Genomic DNA, 20,441 nt, shown 5'->3' on the forward strand with positions numbered 1-20,441 from the left:
AGTCAGACTAAAAAATTTTACAGTATCTGATTCACACAAAAAAATGTTTATACACTTCATAGGCCCACATGTATTTTTCGCATGAAATTCGATATAAAACATTGAGAATCCGAAAATAATATATATATTTGAGTACTCAATGTTTTTATTTTGAATTAGAGTACTAAATGTTTTAGATCTGACACAAAATATAAATTTTGATTATAAAATTGGAACAACTATATTAATATCAACAGTTGTTACATTTGTTTGCATTCTCAAATATCATGTATTAGTATCATATCTGAAAGAGTTGATACTAAAATATCATATATCAGTATCATATTTTTTATGTTTTGTAACGATTTTCATTCGGAAAAAGACACGGTTCATTAATATCAATATTTTTTATACATGTTTGGATACTCAAAATCATATATTAGTAACATATCTGAAATATTTTATACTCGAATATCATATATAGTATCATATTTTAAATATTTTGTATCGATTATCATCTAATAAAATATGTTTCTTTAATACAAACACTTGTTATACATGTTCGAATACACAAAAATCATATATTCGGGTCATATCTATAATATTTTGTACTCCAATATCATATATTAGTATCAAATTTTCAAATTTTATCTCGAATTTCACCCGAGAAAACAATTAGAGCCCACCGAGGGCAAATGCACAGTTTCAACATGCCATAAGACAAAACAATTATGTAGATCGATCATATGTAATTGTATTATTGTCATTCATGTTGTTATTATTATTATAAATTTGACATCATCAAATATTATTTTATTTTATTAACACACGTGGGCCCAACAACCAAATCTTAAGCAACAACATTAAATTCACACAAATCATATTTACAAGTCCTAGGAAAGTCATAATATGACGTGATACATCACCAAACATCTAGTTAGGGGTAGAATTAGGCTACAAATAAAGTAATTAAATGACACTTAGCACGTGCCTAATTAATCTTGGCAAATTCCAATGTTTTTTTGCCTTGAAGCTTGTTGGTGACGTAGTGTTTGCTGTACTCTCCATGGTTGTACCTTCTGTACTTGCAAAGATTGGTGTCATCTATCAGTTCTTGCATCGGCCCAAGTTCTATTTCATAGCTAGGAGCATAGAATGTAACAATTGAGAGTCTATCATTTTCCATGTGAGTGATAGCTCGATGTTCCACGCTTTTGTATTTCCCATTCGTTAGCACCTGTTTTTCGAATCCAAAATCAAAGATAAACTCCGTTTCTTTTGTAATTTAATTCATGTTTTTTGGTGGAATACTGATGTGACATTAGTCATGCCAACAATATATGTAATCATGTCGATAATTTCCGGTTTCATATCATCAATATCTGGCGGGCGAAAAATGATTAAAATTATGACCGACTTTCCCAATCTAAGTAGTCTATGGTGGGGTTGGAAAAATTTTATGCCTGTCCTTGAAAAACATAGTATTGAACAAGAAGTGAGATGCTTGATACCTCAATAGTGTCACCAATATTGATGACCAAAGCATTTGGAACAGGCTGAACTGGGATCCATGTATTGTCTTTTAATATTTGTAGGCCAACTGAGCTGCCCTTTCCCTGTTGTAAAACTGTGAGTGCACTTCCATCAGAGTGTGGGCTTAGTCCTAATACAAGATCTGGTCTGGGGCATGCTGGATAGTAATTCATCCTCACTGCTTGCACAGCCACGCCGAACATCTCCTCGAACACGTCTTCATTGCATTCGAGACTAACGGCTATGTACTTGAGCAAGTTCTTACAAAGTTTTCTAATTTCTCTCGAGTATACCTCCACAGTTTCACTGTCAAAATCTTGAAGTTTGAGAACAGAGTGTTTCGGTCTATTCATTTATTTAGAGATACAAAGAAATGCTTGTCACGTGTTTTCGAAACTACGTCGAACGTGACAGATATGTTTACACGGGTCTTTAATTAATTAAAATCAAACTAGATGAAAAGTTGGTTTTAACTAAGGTTTCTGTCGAATCATATTGTTTGTGTAATTGTTCAAAATGAATGAGAGAAATAGTTATGAAAACATTTCCAAAAGTGGGTTTTTTAAAAAAATAAATAAAAAATACTTTACTTGTTCATACCTGAAATCAGATGGTTTGGTGGGCCATAATTTTGGGTTTCGTAGGTAGTGAGGCTCCAATCCAAGAGCAAACATATTACACCAGTCTAGTTTCTGGTTTTCTGAGAAAACAAAAGCCTGTCCATATCCTTGAACAGACCCCGGATTCATTGGATACTTCTTCTTCTCTTCCAAAGGCATCATGAAGAATTCCATTGCCACCTTTTCTATTTTTTCCAGCAATTCTAAATCAATTTCATGGTTTATCACCTGCCATAAAACCCAAAAAATGAAATATTTTTCAACATAACATGATTAAAAGTAGCAAAAAAATGGACATAACCATTGATCAATACCTGGAAAAAACCCCACTCCTCACAAGAAATCTTGATCTTAAAAATTTCACTGCAGAAGTCATCTTTGTTTCCACCACAAAGCTTTGAGAAATCAATTACAGGAATGTTGTTGCACGAAGGAGGACTGGTTTTATCTAGTTTCGGCCTTTCGGTCGAATCCCGGATAAATCTTTCAGGAATATGAGGAGATTTTGCCTTTTTCAACTCTTGAACATCATCAATGTGACCTACTTTGATATCAGAAATTTGCATTGGAGCCATTGATGATACAAAGAATTATAAAGATCGAAGATATATTTATTACAGATCGAGTTTATTAAACTTCTACTAGTTTGCAGGTTTGCTGAACTTTGGACAACACGTCTATTTATAGATGGAAGTATTAAAGCTGCGAGAATCTATTGATACACAGAATCTAGTTGTGATGGTCATTGTGGTTTCCACAACCAATATTTTATGACGAAATCAGTGTTAGTTTTTCAAAAAAATTTGTCTTTTTTTGTGATGAAATATGAATTATTCTAACATGTAATAATATATTGACACCTTTTGTCCAAATTGGAGCACTTTAATTATTTTAGTCATGCATGTAATTTGTTGCGAACAATTTCAAACAATAATTCCGACAATCATATTCTTAGCAATTTGATTAGCTAAGACAAACGTTAACCATCGATTTTGTTAGGACTTTGCATATCTAATTTATTTCAAGCCATCTTGCTTAGTTGACATAACAAATCTATATGGACTTGTATGCAACTCGAATCAGTCATTTGGGAACGAGTAGGATTCTTCTTACACAAATACTCATGAAAAATTTAGGATCCGATTCCTGCAAGTGTCACTAGTCTAGACACAATTTTTGAATAGTCCTGAGCCTGAAATCATTAATAAGACCGTTAGAAGGGGACCGGGAAGGTGTCCCTACGTAGCCCCTCCGACGCTCAAGTCAGAGACTGTGGATATAAGAGGGCAGCTAAGGATGCTGCTGAAAAATAATCTATTGAATGCCTGAGTTATACACCTGAACCTGATATTTATAGGAGAATACATGGGCCCGTGATGAGTCCGTCTTCCATTTGGGCTAAGGATGGGCCAAGGATAATGAGCTCATCCATAAGGTATCACCATGGAATTAATTAATTCATACTCGACTCGATATCTCGATTAAACAAGTGATCACAGACGTATATTCGAACTTGACTTTAAATTTCTGAAACAAGAGTCACCCTGCTGGAGATTATAAATATCTATCATTCTATATGTTATCAGAATCAAAATATGAAAAGGAAAAAAATCCAGAAAAATGAATTCCATATATGATGTAACAAGAATATACATAATATATTAAAAATAAATAAAATATCTGATGATTTCGACATTTTTGTATGTTAACATCAATCACTTAATTGTCTGGTTTTTTGTTATTACATGATTAAATATACAAAGTTCGAAATTCTATTGATGCACCATGACAAGCCACTTAAGGTTGGTGCATAATTTGAAAAATAACATATTGAATGGTGAGTATTGGTTGAGTTCTGTGTTATTTATAATATTAAAAGTACACATTCTTTGTTTGTTTGTGGTGTGTACTAATTAGAATGGAGCCACTAATTTTCCACTTGCAAGTATATATGTTTCCACTTCGACAGACCAAATCAAGTGATTCTGTCATCATCCTTGGTGATCGATGAATAATGGTTCTTTCATTTAAAAATCATTTAATTTTTAATGTATTTTCTACCAAAAAAACAAATGGCAAAAGTCCATAGCAAAGAAGAATTTTCTATTTCTACAAAACAATTACAAGAAAATTATAAATTTTTAACCAAAAGAAAAACCAAAGCTATCTTCTCAATCAAACCAAAATCAAAACCGAAACCGAAAATCATTTTCCAGTTTCAAATTTAATTTATATAATTTACATTACTTAATTTATTAAAATTTGACCCTGAGTGCATCGAAAGATTTATTTTTATTTATATTTTAGTAAGAAGTTAAAACATTTATAGTATTTTTAAATTAAAATATCAAATAATTATTTAAATTTGTTTGATTATCTCAGGAGTATAAAAATTTAAAAACATAAAATTATTTTTGCAGATTACATACTATATTTGCCACTGTAAAGAATTATGAGTATAAAATAAAGAGCATTCACAGTCAACAATGTAAGATGCAGAGAGCCTTTGATATTCGGTTCTCTATTTCCATACATGGTAAAAACAAGATTGAAGATCAAAATTCGATTTACAATTATAAGGGACTTAACTCTTGTAAAACGTCGATTTCTATATACAGAAGAAAACGATGACAGCATACATGAACAAAATGTTAAAGCTTCCATTAGAATGGATCGGTTATATGCCCAACTTCTCTATGATAATCTCTTCCTAGATACAATGTATTCTGTTAACCTCAAATATCAAAACTGGACTCTGAAATAAGCTCACAAGAGCTTTCTTTCAAATCAGGGCGCTTGCTCGGGATTTACACTGGTATAAAGCACGTCTGTACAGTTGAACATTCTCTGGCGTGACCTGGGAGCTTGGAGGTTGATGGCATTAAAAGTTATTATTCTCTGGTGCGACAGGGAGCTTGGCGGTTTATGGCATCAAATGCAAGCCACACAGAATTTATAAGCTCCTTGACATCATGGAAGCTGAAGTCAATGACTCTCTTGACAGAAGCAATGGCCTCTTTATTCTGTGACTCCTCAAACTTAACATAAGCCGCTTTATACATATCTAGCGACTTTTTGGCAGCTTCCATAGCAGAATTTACATCTTTCGTCTGCAAAGAACCCAGATTTAAATTTTACAGCCCAGATGTACTGAATGAAAGATGACAGAGAATGACGCACACTATCAACATCAGCCCCATGACCAATCCGTGACCCTAATATTTTACAATATCTATGCTATATATAAAGCAAGAGCACTCTTTGGTGTCTCATGATACACCAAATTTTTTTCCTAAAATACCTATTTCCATAATATCGTTATTTTTTTAATGCAACAAATGCAATGGAATAAAATAAAACTTCAAATATTAACTTTAAAAGTTATTTTAACCTCTCATAATATTCCACACAAAATTTTTTAATATATAAATAAATATTTATATTTAAATTCACTTATATGCACACAATTGCGTGCAAACGTTTGCTAGTACCCCAAGAAATGGCAAGCAATGTTTGCCAATTTCCAGATGACCAATACCATATAGAGTCGAATGAAATGTATGGGTATCTCCTGCTGCTACACCAGCAAAATTAGCAACATTTATTAGTTTATTTAAGATATGCAAAACATAATAATATAACAATTATGTGAAGGGTGGTAAACTAGCATATTCCGACCATAGCAGTGCTGTGGAGTGAACTATTTAATTGACTTCAGGAAGCCATATATCTAGTGATGAAAAAGTTCAGCCACTGAGCCAAGTACCCCAATATAGTTCTACATCATCACCGGTCGCCATATTCAAATGAAAACAATTGCTACAAAAAATAGATGCAAATAGCATAACCAGGGTCGATCGGCTTACAAAGTCAAGCAGCCGAGCAAGGTTCGAGCGGTTGCGGGGAACCATAACATGATTCAATGCATGAGAATCATTGCCCTTAGATGAAGCGGCCCGCTCAGCCACCACTAAATTGTTGAAGTTATCAATGTCAGATACTGAAGATGATGGAGATTCACCTGCTGTCCACAAGTGTCATATGGAATCAATTAAAACACCCAAAAAAAAAAAATCAATCAGAACAGAGTGGGAAAAATTAGTTATTAAGTAATTCTATTTCATTGGTCTTAAGATCAAAACAGCGAGTACGAGTATTGCTTTATCGTACAAGATTTGTTTCCTGAATGTGAACACACAACTTGGTGCCAATATAATGAAAAATTTACGTTTGAAATTGGAAACACAATACCTTGAGGAAGCATCTGCAGACTTGATTGCAAATCGCGCCAAATTCGGTGTGTACCACTGCTTTTGCAGCATACTATCTTCAGATAAGCCACTTCGACACATTTATAGGCCAAAGCAGCAGCAGCCAGTTCACAGCTTTTATCGTATTCATAGGCACAGGTTCTGAAAATTGAATGAAGTTTATTGTGAAGTGAAATTTGATAAACTGAATTCTTAAATTTTATTAATGTCAAACAGAGTATAAATACAAGGAACGGAGACAAGGAAAGAAATCAGGAAATATCCTAAAACTAGTAAATAAATCAGAATCAAATCAAATCAGAACTAAATCTAGGATTCTAATCTTAATAAAAGTAAACTAAATATTACGTATATCTCTCCTAACTTTTAATAATTCGACACTCCCCCTCAAGTTGGGACGTAAATGTCATACATTCCCAACTTGTTACATATTTCATCAAAGTTAGGACCAATCAAAGCTTTGGTCAAGATATCCGCAAGTTGTTCACGAGTTGGAGTATACCGCAGTAATACTTCAGTACTCTTAATCTTCTCGGCAATAAAGTGACGATCAATTTCGACATGCTTAGTACGGTCATGATGAATAGGGTCTTTAGCAATGCTAATCGCAGCTTGATTATCGCACTTGAGGATCACAGACTCATGGTACGGCATTTTCAATTCGGCCATCATTCTTCTAATCCATATCCCTTCACACGTGGCTAAGGACAACGCGCGAAACTCAGCTTTAGCACTGCTTCTTGACACAACGGGTTGCTTCTTGCTCCTCCAAGTCACCAAATTTCCCTATACGAAGGAACAGAAACCCGTAGTAGATCTTCGGTCAATAGGACTTCCTGCCCAATCAGCATCTGAAAACATAATGATGTTACGATCATCATGTTTCTGAAATAAAATCCCCTTTCCGGGAGACTTCTTCAAATACCGAAGTATGCGGTAGACTGCATCCATGTTGCATTGCTTCGGATTATGCATGAACTGACTTACGTAGCTAACCGCGAAACCAATGTCCGGTCGTGTGTGCGACAGGTAGATCAATCGTCCCACCAACCGTTGATACCGTTGTTTCTCGACGGGATCTCCTTCGGGTACACCTTCGGCCTCTCGAGTCGATACCATTGATGTGCTTGCAGGTTTACAACCGAGCATCCCAGTGTCTCTAAGTAGATCGAGTACATGTTTCCGCTGAGAAACGGATATGCCCTTCTTTGAACGGGTAATTTCCATACCTAGAAAGTAGCGGAGAGGTCCCAAATCCTTCACCTCAAACGTCCGAGCCAACGTAGCCTTGATACTACTGATTTCCTCTTCATCATCTCCAGTTAATATAATGTCATCCACATACACAATAAGGATGGCAATTCTATTATCTTGAGAATGTTTAACAAAGAGCGTATGATCCGTTTGGCACTGGACAAACCCCTGGTCTTTAACCACCGTGGAAAACTTTCCAAACCACACTCTAGGCGATTGTTTAAGACCGTAGATGGACTTATGCAATCTGCACACTTGATTCCCTGGTTCATTCGGAACCACTAAACCGACGGGGACTTCCATATACACTTCTTCCTCTAGGTCCCCAATAAGAAATGCATTCTTAATGTCCAATTGCTGCAATTTCCAATCGAGATTCGCTGCTAAGGAGAGGAGGAACCGGACAGTATTGAGTTTCGCTACCGGCGCAAATGTCTCTTCATAATCGATCCCATATGACTGAGTCAACCCACGAGCCACTAATCGAGCTTTCAATCTCTCAACACTCCCATCAGCGTTAAACTTCACTGTAAAAATCCATTTACAACTCACGGCTCTTTTACCAGGTGGCAATTCGGTAATCGACCACGTACCATTCCTTTCTAGAGACGTGAGTTCGGATTTCACTGCTTCAGCCCAGCCCGGATGCAGAAGTGCTTCCTGGATGGTATTCGGAATGTAGATATTATCCAGCTTCGTGACATATGCTCTGTAGGACTGGGAGAGACGTCCGTAGGAGACCCACCTATCAATCGGATGGTTAGTGCATGTACGAGTACCTTTCCGTAGAGCTATAGGCAAGTCTTCCAGATTCTGATTCTGAGGGACTGAAGCAGGAGTGCTTAGTGTAGTTGTCTCCGGAATTGGGATCGGTGTAGTGGTATCTTCAGCGGCAAGTGTAGGATGTGCTCGAGCTTCACACTCCCCCTGACCTCGTCGCCACTGACCTCACGTATAGACTTGGAGGTTTGGCGAGGTGGGTGGACTAACATAGGTTTCGGTAGCTGGTGTAGCTGGTGGGTTTGGGTTCGATGGGACAGTAGGTGTAGTTGACTTAAACGGGACTTCGATTGTAGGTTGTTTCTCCCCCTGAAGGACAGTTTTGGGATAATATGGAGTATCTTCGAAAAAGTTAACATCCATAATTGTGAATGTTTTTCGAGAGACGGGGCAGTAACATTTGTATCCTTTTTTGTTAGAGGAGTACCCGATGAATACACACTTGGTAGCCCGAGGATCAAGCTTACTACGGAAATGAGGGTAGATGTGAACGAAAGCGGTGCAACCAAATATTTTTGGTGGGAGATGAGACGATAATGTATTAATATGTGAGAAACTGGACGATAGGGTTTGAAAAGGGGTGACATACAGCAAGACCCGGGACGGGAGCCGATTTATAAGATAGGCAGCGGTCAAAACAGCCTCTCCCCACAGGTATTTCGGCACATTCATGGAGAATAGAAGGGAACATGCGACCTCTAAAAGGTGACGGTTTTTTCTTTCGGCAATCCCGTTTTTTTGCGGTGTGTCGACGCAAGAGCTGATTTGGACAATGCCCTGCTAGGTGAAATAGGATCCTAAGGTGGTGTTGAAGTAGTCACGGGCATTATCAGACTTGAGAACCCGAATACGGGTATTGAATTGTGTTTGGATCATAGTGTTAAAGGCTGGAAATATTTGGGCGAGATCAGATTTGTCCTTCATAAGAAAGACCCATGTAAGGTGGGTATGATCGTCGATGAAGGTGACGAACCACCGGGCTCCATTTATATTGGGTATCCGAGATGCACCCCAAATGTCACTGTGGATGAGTGAAAATGGTTGAGAAGGTTTGTATGGAATAGGATTATATGAGACCCGAGTGTGTTTTGCAAGTTGACAGATATCACAATGAAAAAACCTCGACCTTTTATTAACGAATAAATTCGGATACAATTTTTCAAGATAAAAGAAACTTGGATGACCTAACTGAAAGTGTAAGCGCATAACATCACTTCCAAACTCTATGAAAACCAAAACTAGCATTTGAACAGGAATGGGAGCGAGATTCGAGGCTGGATAGACTTGTATTGAGGAGATAGAGGCCTGAGCACATCCTAGCACTGCCAATCGTCTTCATCGATCCCAACTCCTGGAAAAAACACACATTATTGGAAAAATTAGCCGAGCACTGTTCATCGGTTGTCAATTTACTAATGGACAATAAATTGCAATACAAAGAAGGAACATGCAGCACAGATTTAAGAGTAAGGTCGGAGGAAATCTGTACGGATCCGAAACCAGCAATCCGGGTCTTGGTACCATCCGCAATCCGAACATGGAGAGAGTCGGTATTGGGTTGGTATGTTGTAAAGAGATTCCGGTTGCCGGTCATATTGTCGGAGGCACCCGAGTCGACAATCCAAGAGCACGAGAACTGCTGAGCGGAAATTAAAGCAAGAACGTCTATACCTTTGGTAGCGTGAAGGCTGGTGGATTTAGATCCAGTAGCATGTTGCGCTAAGGTTGCAGACATGATTTGTTGCAGTGCTTCAATCTGTTGCGGAGAGAACGGACTGTCGTTGGCCTGGTCGCCTGAGGGTTAACTGAGAGGCTGCGGTTGGTCTTGGCCGTCGCAGGACGGGAGGATTTCCAACCAGAAGGTTTGCCATGGAGAACCCAGTAAGTGTTCTTCGTGTGCCCTGGTTTGGAACAGTGCTCACATGTTGGCCGTGACTTACGCCTCTCTTGTTGAGTTGCTCCAGTAGCACCGAGTGAAGACCCGAGGAGGGCAGAACCATCAACCGAGGTAGAAGGTGGGCCCATCATGACCTTTTTGCGGCTTTCTTCGCGGCGAATCTCAGCAAAAGCTTCTCGAAGACCCAAGAATGGCTTGGCACTCATTACTCTGCCTCGAACATCATCTAGTTCTTTGTTGAGACCAAGTAGAAACTTGAAGGTGTGCTTCTGCTCCACAATCTTGCGATAGCGCTGACCATCTTCCGGACACTTCCAAGCGTGGGTTTCAAAAACATCAAGTTGCTGCCATTGTTTGGTGAGGGCATTATAGTACTGGGTGACACTGAGTTCTCCCTGCAGGAGATCGTGAAGGGCTGATTCAATAGCCGACATTTCCGAGGTGTTATCGGAACTTGAATACGTCTCATGGACTGCCTCCCAAACATCTTTAGCAGTCTCGTAGAGAAGGAAATTCTCACCTACTTCCAAACTCATGGAATTGATGAGCCATGACATGATTAAGTGATTCTCCGTCTTCCACTTCTTATAGCCGGCATTAGTCTTTGCTGGGGCTTCAATTTCTCCGGTGAGGTACTCTTTTTTGCCGCGTCCACAGATGAACATTCTTACGGATTGGGACCATTGCAAGTAGTTCAGACTTGTAAGGCGGTGAGGAGTGATAAGGAGAGAGTTATTGGAAGGGTTGGGATTCGACTCAAGGATATCGGATTTTTCCTCCGAAGAGATTCCTGTGGTGAGACCGTGTTTTACCATGGTCGCTCTGATACCATGAAGAATTTGATAAACTGAATTCTTAAATTTTATTAATGTCAAACAGAGTATAAATACAAGGAACGGAGACAAGGAAAGAAATCAAGAAATATCCTAAAACTAGGAAATAAATCAGAATCAAATCAAATCAGAACTAAATCTAGGATTCTAATCTTAATATATCTCTCCTAACTTTTAATAATTCGACATGAAGCTAGAAAATAGCCCTTAAGAAAGAAGCTTCGAGACAATGAAAGATATTGAACGATTCTAAAATCAATGCTTAAAACATGCAACGACGATCTTCTTCCACATCAAGCTTGTTATACTCATAAAATAGTTTAATATGTACTTCAACTTCAAAGTATCATCAGATAGCTAATAATTAACTCCCCTAGTCTCATAATCTCCTTCTCAGGGCAAAACTTAAAGAATCGGTCCCCCCCTTACATTTGACAAGTTCGACGGGCAATTAAAAAAATAAAATAAAATAAAATTTGATCAAATAATATCAAATTGCGGAAGTAACTAACGATTAACCATATACTTACTCGCAAAGTTTGGCAGCAGTACCATAGACTTGCATAAGATTAGTCTTCCAATCTTTTATGCTTTCACCATTGCAGGCCTCTAAAAGTGAAGCGCCATGAAGAAACTTAAGAGCAGCTTTTAAGTATTCATAGTTACTTTCAGAGCCAAAACCAGAGTTCTGCAAAAGTTATTGAGAGAAAAAGTAAAAACGTGAACAAGGAAGATCCTGAATTAGCATACAACTCAAAAAACAAGCATGGCAAAGCACGAGGATATTGTACATTATACGAATCAAATAATTGACAATTCCAATAAAATAATTTTTTTAGAAGGAGACGCAAACAGATTAACAAGCAATCTGGAAAGACCATAAACAAATAACCTCAGATTAAGATGCAATCTAAAAAGACCTTGATCAGATCGGCATGAGATTTAAGTTGTTCAGCTTTTTTCAAAGCATCTTGAGCTTCTTTTAAGGCAGTAGAGAGAGGAAGAATGAAGACATTTTCATTCACAAAGCTTGTTTCTAGAGCAGCAGATTTTCCGTGATGAACAGATTTTATGCTAGACTCATCTGAGAATGAATGTTTCACATTACTCAACACTTCAGACTGCACATGATAGTTGTCATCAACATCTATCTCTTCTTTCAGTTTTTCCTTTAAATCCAAAATTTCTGAACCAGTAGATGGATCAGAAACCTTCTCTGCCAACCTCTCACCATGTGTTCTCTTCCTCTTTCCAGAGCTCTGTTGAGGTGAAAATGCTTTGGATAAGTCCATGCTCATTTCCTCCTTTCTATGAATGCAATTAACAAGTAATCTGGGGGGACATTGGCCACATTGTTCCAAGATACCGCTTTTGTTATCAACCAAAGGAGTCTCTAAAAATTCACGAGGTTGGTTGCCACTTGATATATGTTCACCACAAGGTATTTCCACGGCAATACTTTCTCGAAAACCAGCGGTGTTTTTGAAGGATTCAACGTTACGGACGCCAGTGGTTTTCCCTTTCCGCTTTATCCCCAAGTCAGAATTTCTATTCACGCCCAAAGATTTCTTCCCACTCCCCATTGCAGAAAATTCATTTACTCTAGAACCAACTTTACCTGCACTCTCCGATGTAACTGGTAAGGCCTGATTCAGATAGGGCGTCCTCACAGGAGATGAGGAAACTGACTCCTCCGGTGAGCCTTTGACCTGGTCCATAAAACCAACTCCATTTTTACGGGAGTCAGAAATCTTGGAGCAGCTTGAAGTGGCAGCCATCGAAACACACCCCAAATCCTTTCTCAGCTCATCTATATCCTCCTTGGTCAGTGGTAACTTCAACTTAAGATTCTTTGACTGTGGTAACTTCACTTTAATATTCTTTGACTGTTCTTTTTCCTTAACACTGTTAGTTGATTTTTCATTACCTCTTGACAAAATAACTCTAGCGTTAGAAACCTTTCTTTTTGATGAGTCACCACCCTTGCTTCTTTTGAACTCATCATCAATCTGAGACACTCTGGATTTTTGTTCTCTCTGAAAATCAATATCCTTCTCCTCCTTTTTTATCGATTGCTGTGCCACTTCTCGATACTCTCTGTTGTCACAATCCATGAATTTTTTCTTCTTTATAGATACTTCTTTTCTACTACTTGCATTTATGTTAAAAAACTGACCATCTGGTAAATCCTGTATCTGGTCTTTCTGTTTCTTCACATGAATATGAAGACTACCTTTTTCTCTAAAGCTTGAATCTTTTCGTAAACTTAATTTCTTCTCCTCCTTTACAGATTCCTTATGGGGTAAATCAGAATTCAAATTGTGGTCAAGCCAATCCAGGTTTCTAGTGGAAACCTGGAACTTGTCCACATTTAGAGCATCCTTACTTTTAATCATTTTCACCGTCCCTTGAATATGTTGAAAAGATTCTTTCTTGATTTTTTTTCTCAGGTTTACAAAATCTGCAAGAAATAAATATTCGAAAATCAAATAAACAAATTCATAATTAAGACAGAAACAAAATTTGACAGCTTGGACAAATGACATACCTTCACCCATATTCTCATCTTTTCTTTTGTTCAATTTGCCTATGCCAATTGCTGACATTTTTGGATGTTGTACTTCGCATTCTTTAGTTGCCTCTGGTCCTGCAAAAGGCTGGTTCACCTCCTTCAACTTCGTGCTATTCATGGAATGGCCTTGGAACTTCTTTTGAACACTATTAGGCGGGGCCAGATAGCTCATGCTAACAGTGTTTGAACTTTCTTTCAAACTTCGCCTCTTAGCTTGATAAGCCACTTTATCAGAAGTAAAGTTCTGGTGGTTGGGAGTAAAATGATGAGCACCAACTGAAGCCACTACAGGCATGGATGTGTCAGCATGTGCTTGAGCATTATAGTGGTTTTCGGGGATAGGAACTGATAATGAAGCACGGACGGCATTTGTAGTAACGTCTTCACCAACGTCACAACTGTTCATTCCTGGACTGAGGATTAATACAAATTATCTCAAGGTTAGGGTTCATTACAGTTGATTTTAGAAAATAAAGTACGTTGGAACAGATACGTGATGAGAAAAAGACTTCGGTCATATGCATGTGCTGAACATTGACAAGGAGAGAGTTCATCCAAGGCACCTACAGCACTGGACACAAGTGGCGATAGAAACATAATACCTCCTCCCAAAAATTCACATCCTGTTTGACTATTTAATGGAGTTGACCGCTGTCTAAAATTTGAATTGGTTTACTTAAATCTTTTCTATTGACAATATTTTATGTGTAGCTTTTCCAGATGATGAACTGTTGCATACATTTAATTATATAAGATATGAGCTAGCGCACCAGAGTCCAATCTAAAGAACATTATGTTTTCCTTTTGAAGCAAATGATCTGTCTACACAAAATAAAATGCAAACACATAAAATCCAATCAAGAGCTATCAAATCAAGAACAAAGCTTACAGCCAGTTAAGCATGCTGCAAATCCACTTCTCCGGCAGTTGATTAGACTTTGTACCATATGGTAGAAGACGCCATTTCTCACAACGATCACAGCCAACCCAATCTTCCTGTATTAATACAGGATCCACCACTGTCCCCTCTGTCCCAGTGATCATTCCTTCCTTAAAAGGTATGGCTTCAGCAGAAGGCTCAATCACATGAGTTTCAGAAGAACTCTTGTCTGCGTATGTTTTATTACATGATTTCCCCTTAAATTTATCAGTACACCCAGTCTCTTCCTTCGCAGCATCAGGATTAGAGTTCTTTGACCTGTCACCAGAAGGCCTTTCCAGTAAACATTTAGGGTTATCCATATGTTCAATACTGGTATCTAGCACATCTTTCTGCTTGGGATTCACCAAATTCGTTTTCTTTCCACTGTTCTTGACTTTCGGTGCTGCACAACCACCATCCCTCAAAATATCAGCAGATTTTGATGCCAACTTCACACTATTTTGAGTGGCTTTTGGATTTTTATCAACAGATAACTTATTTACATCAAGAGATAACCCTAAATTATCGTGTTCACCAGATTTAACTTTCATACCAACTTTCAAGCTGAACTTATTCATGGCTACTTTAACACTTTCACCATCAGAAACATCAGAGTAAGATTTCACTCTGTTCCTGCTATCCTGCCCATAATTAACTGAAATATCATTCTGAGAAACTCTTGTTAGATCTTCACCAAACTTGAGTCCATCACTACATCTGGATTCTTTCTGATCATACTTACTATAACTTTGGGTTGCTGTACAGCCTAATGAAGCATTCTCGACTAAATCACTTGACACTGATCTTCCATTCAACCTATCTTTACTTCCTTTCCTCTTCTTCAGTGGGACATCCTTCTCAAAGGCCCTAACATTATCAGGTGGGACATCCATCTCAGAGCCCCTAACAACGTCAGGTGGCCTAACAGCTTCTTTCAGAGGCTCATTAGTGCTGCAGACTGCATCAGATAAAGGTCTTGAGTTCAAGCCATTGAGAGGCTGAAGTCTGCATCCCAGGGTCTCATTTCCTGAAGTCTTCTTCTTTGAATCATTCAGATCTGGTATACACTCGTTTTCAGACTTCTCAAAATTTTCAAAGTTATCAGAAGATTTTGCTCTTTTCCCCTTTATAATATCTTTGTTCTCAAATCCAAGGGAGATGGCAGAACTCCCAGAGTTAATCTTGTACTCCCTTCTTGCAGAAGATTCTGCATCTCTGCCTAAGCTCAGAAAATCTTCACAGAGAGGTGAAAGAAGAGAACCACCAGAAACTAGGAACGAAGTCATTATCTGTTCGAAAAGATTCAGAAATTAATGCTGAATGACACAATATATCAACTAGAATGAGATTACTAGAAATCATTTGATAACCATCAGAGAAAACCTTAGGTATATGATGATACCTGTTAAATAATCTCTAAATAGCCAAAGTAGAAGAACAAGAATCGATATAAATAAAAAAAAGGTCGCATTAATAATTGCAGTCACTGCAGTCAGGAAAATGAATAGTACCTGAAGAATATTTGCAGGAGATACATAAGGAGTCTCACCATATTCAAGCTTTATTCCGGCACTCTCCTCAGGACAATATTCAGTGGACGAAGATGGAGATGTAAGCCCGAGACTGTGTATTTCAGCATTATATTGTGCCACCATCTCTGAACCCAATTTAAGACGAACCTTCAGTGTTCTCTGCTCTGTTGGATTGTCTGACTTACTTGGAGGAAGTTCAGCTTTTCCAGTAAAAGCCTCAGCATCTTTATGAGAAGAATCAAATGTGTTTTCTTTGATTGACGAATCCTTAGTGGAAACTTTAAAGTTTTGGGACGGAAAAATACCGGGGGAAGAAGAAAAGACATTCCTTAGAGTGGCAGGCGCATCACTTAGCTGGGTAGAATTAGGGGAAAAACCCTGAGAGGTTTACACAAACCACAAAGCTGAGTAAATACATACTAACCAGAAAAACAAGAAATATTTGCCATTTTTTTGCATACCTCTTGAAGGCAATTATCAGGAAATCTAGGCCCGCGGGAATTTTGAACCTTGCGGGGGGATTTTGGTTGCGACAGTACTAAAGGAGAACGCTGGTGCATGGGCAAAAATGAACCATATCCACCATATTTTGCCCCTACGAATGCAACAAAAGTTCAGATGTGTGGTCAATATTTTCCGATATGAAACAAAGGAAACAAAATCTCATAGAAATGACACCTACCCAAATTTTCCGCCGAAACCCCTCCCTCAAAATCTTTCTGAAAATGGCCAAGTAAACTTTGAACCCTGTCTCCCTAAAATAATAGAGTTTCAAACAGTAAGTATTGTCGTCAATGGGCATGATTACGAGAGCAAGGTATCAAGATCATAAGAATATGCATCAATCCAAGATAGAAAAGGCAGTACTACAAAGCTATAAAGTAGCTCATCATCACCATCAAAACACGTATTAGCAGACACCGAATGGAAAATGAGTTTGTATTGAAATGAAAACCTAGGAGATAAGCTGCTGCAAATTGGTTAGTTGACACTGTCAAAACTTAGATAAAACAACGGTTTATTTCAAATGATCATATATATTTCGTAGTGCCAACAGATCATGAGAATCATGATTTTCAACTTCCACCTCGTAAAAATAGGCTATCATTAGATTTCTTCAAACGACCTCAGAACTTCACACTTCATAATAACAGAAGCACATTCAATCCACTCAGAAAACTAAAAAGATAAAAGAAATTTTCAAGCCTCGGAGGTTAAGTGATTCAACTATTCAATCCCACTAGTTAAACTTCAATTAAGCATTTCAGAGACAACCCCTAGCCCATTTAATTAAAAAAGAATAGCAGTCATTCTAGGATTAGTCATCATCCATATGCACCAATTCACAAAAAGATAACTCCTTTTTCTATCTTAATAACAGTATTGATTGTCAACAGCAGAAAATGAACTCTTACAATGTAAGAGAGAGTAATGTCAGGGTCCGTTCTTCTATCGTCCTTGTAGTAGCAAGCCTCTCCTTCTTCAAGCTCTGGCGCTTGGATCATTCCAGGCCCACTTGCCCAACTCCCCATATCAGAAAAACTAATCGCAATCCCCACACCAAAAGCTTAAGACCCTAATTCATCCCCAATTCTGAAATCCAATGTATCACTCTTCGATTAAAAAATCAAGCTTCAGCCAAATAAAATACTCCAAAAGCCCGCCAACAGACACGCCCTTGATCCCCCTAATTCACAAAATTCGGAATCCCAATCCAAACCCTACTTGATCATCTAAATTCTAAAATATATAAAACAACCGTGTATATCAGAATTTTACGCGAATAAAAAACTGTCAATTATACGACACGTTAATGCAATAACACAGATTAAATTTTCCTCTCCGGGCAAGCGACGATCGTATGAAATCTGAGTGCAATGCCTTTTTTTTTTTTTTGGGATTTGTTGAAATATATGTATATATCTGATACCTATTTGAGTTTGAGAGAGAAGACGTTTCCTTTTTTTCCTTCATTTTTTAAATTTATTCTCGTTATTAATTGCTTTAGATAAAATATTTTAATTAATCGCCCATACCTAATCACTTACAAATTTGAGATTTTCAAATTTAGGTTATTGATACTATTATTTTTATTATTATTAATATTATTATTATTACACGGATATTACAAATAAAAATAAAAATTAATTTGTGATTCTATAATATTTTGCTCCTATAGTATTTTATGTTGCATTTGGTTTAGGCAATAAATTTTATATTGTTAATTGATTCCATTTTCATTGATTTTGTAGTCAATATGGGTGATGTCGGAGTTTTATCAATATTGATTCAACATCTTTTTCAACTCATTCTCTATATTCTCTATTTTTTTATTTTATTTTAGTAGGTCAATGCGACATAAAAGTTTATTTGCAGTTTTAGAGTAGGTCTTTTGTGAGACGGTCTCACAAATCTTTATTTGTGAGACGAATCAACCCTATCGATATTCACAATAAAAAGTAACAATTTTTCATGGATGACCCAAATAAGAGATCTGTCTCACAAAATATGACATGTAAGACCGTCTCACACAAGTTTTTGCCGTAGTTTTATTGTTCATAGTGTTTGTTAGCTAACTTTGTTGGTGTGAGTTTAATAATTATTATTATATATCTCTATCTTTTTCCGATTTTTTATCCAATTTATCTGTAATTTATCTGAAAATTCAAACTATTTCAATAAATCTTATCTAATCATTAACCTATAAGTTTCATATCCTAATAAAATAATATATATTTTATACACAAAATATCAAACGAATTCATGTTTTAATATGACACGCATAGTGTGCCACATATACTAGTATGCAAATAAAATAGATTGTGAGGTGAGCTTTTGAAATTTCAGATTTTAATTCAGCTCGAATCGGAGCTTAATTTAAAATATTGAAGCATTTTACGAGTTGTTGCTCGTCTATATTTTTCGAGACAACTTAAAAAACTTGTGAGCCGGCTTAATTCATTTACACTTTTAAGTCAAATTAGATGCGATCAAATTTTTTAAAAAAAAAATAGATGCGATCAAATTTTAAAAAAAAAAATGATTTTATCAAGTGTATTTGAAATACAACGTAAGATATTGTTTTTTTTAAAAAACATATAGTTAAGCAAAGTTAGATATTAAATAACTTGCGATGCGGTTGGATCGTGTGAAACACGTGGGTAAAATAATAAACAAGCTTGGTCCTTGGATAAGGAAAATATTTTTCTAGAGTTTGATTGGTCAAGAGTATGACGACGTGGCAACACTCGGGTGCATCTCATCCCCAATTTTAGGGCTAGGGTTTTCTGACTTTGATCCTAAATTATTGTAGATTCTTCTCCGTTTATTAGAGAAGCTCGCATTTTGATGCTATCTGCTTTGCTTTCGGCAGCTGTTTCCTTCTCCGGGGTTCTTAGCTACGCTGTTCTTGGTTTTAACATTTTATATAATTTTCAACTCGTATCTGCATTTCTTACTAAAATTTGAGGTGTGTGGTTGATTGGGCATCGTGATTTTGCTGTGATTCATTCATATAATAGATGAAATAGAATATTATTGCTAAATGTTTCCGGGAACGGTTTATGCTGAAATTTGAGGGCCTTATGATGGCCGGAGGATTGTGTATATCAGTGGCTTGTTTATTGGGTGGGAGTGATGGACATTTAAATTTTGACATCGCTCCTGCTTTTTTGTTTCCCTACGCTAAGTTCTTCTGTAATTGATGTTAATTTTTGCAAAAGTGGATACAGTCCAGTTGAAGGTTGCCTACTGTGTTTTAGACAATTTGTAGCGGGTTTCCTATATCTTGAACTTGAACCCTTTCCATGTATACTTGGTTTCCCGGAATGGCATCGTAAATCTGCATTCATGTCGACACACTTGGCTTTTGAGTTGCGAATCTGGAAAGGTGGGAATGTGTTACTTTCAGTCTTCTGTAGGTGCTTATGGTTTTCTGTTTTCCTTGACATATTTGTATGCTCTTTAAAACAACTCAGTTGCCCAATCTTCTTCTAACTAATAAAGGGAGATGACAGTCTTCCAGACAAATCTGGATGAGAACACAATTTATACTAAATAGATGTTAAATGTTGGAGGTCAAACCAATCACGACTCTACGTGATCAGAATAAATTCCAAGACACAGAGCGGATCTAAACTTTCATGCTTTTATTATTTTCCTAGCGATTTGTCATTGTACCGAGCCGAAATAGGCCATGCCATACCCAATCGCATGTATGGGTGATCGAGTGGGGTCCACGACAATCGA

At 37.2% G+C, this 20,441-nt stretch overlaps 2 protein-coding genes across 2 annotated transcripts; both read right to left on the reverse strand.

The window, feature by feature from the left end:
- Positions 1 to 777: 777 nt before the first annotated feature.
- Positions 778 to 2,765, reverse strand: LOC142541678 (protein LATERAL BRANCHING OXIDOREDUCTASE 1-like). The gene is made up of 4 exons (XM_075648152.1): positions 2,447 to 2,765; positions 2,113 to 2,360; positions 1,491 to 1,818; positions 778 to 1,216 (listed from the first exon to the last, which is right to left on the reverse strand). Exons 1-4 carry the CDS (start codon positions 2,705 to 2,707, stop codon positions 971 to 973), a joined length of 1,083 nt encoding a protein of 360 aa, XP_075504267.1. The 5' UTR covers positions 2,708 to 2,765; the 3' UTR covers positions 778 to 970.
- Positions 2,766 to 4,619: 1,854 nt separating this feature from the next.
- Positions 4,620 to 18,098, reverse strand: LOC142543359 (cysteine-tryptophan domain-containing zinc finger protein 3-like). The gene is made up of 11 exons (XM_075650578.1): positions 17,609 to 18,098; positions 16,876 to 16,948; positions 16,655 to 16,788; positions 16,173 to 16,571; positions 14,629 to 15,950; positions 13,716 to 14,152; positions 12,088 to 13,628; positions 11,698 to 11,855; positions 6,384 to 6,544; positions 5,999 to 6,153; positions 4,620 to 5,242 (listed from the first exon to the last, which is right to left on the reverse strand). The coding sequence occupies exons 1-11, from the start codon at positions 17,723 to 17,725 to the stop codon at positions 5,024 to 5,026; spliced, it is 4,716 nt and encodes a 1,571-aa protein (XP_075506693.1). The 5' UTR covers positions 17,726 to 18,098; the 3' UTR covers positions 4,620 to 5,023.
- Positions 18,099 to 20,441: the final 2,343 nt, after the last annotated feature.

This window comes from Primulina tabacum, chromosome 4 (assembly GCF_025594145.1).
Source record: "Primulina tabacum isolate GXHZ01 chromosome 4, ASM2559414v2, whole genome shotgun sequence".
Lineage (NCBI taxonomy): Eukaryota > Viridiplantae > Streptophyta > Magnoliopsida > Lamiales > Gesneriaceae > Primulina > Primulina tabacum.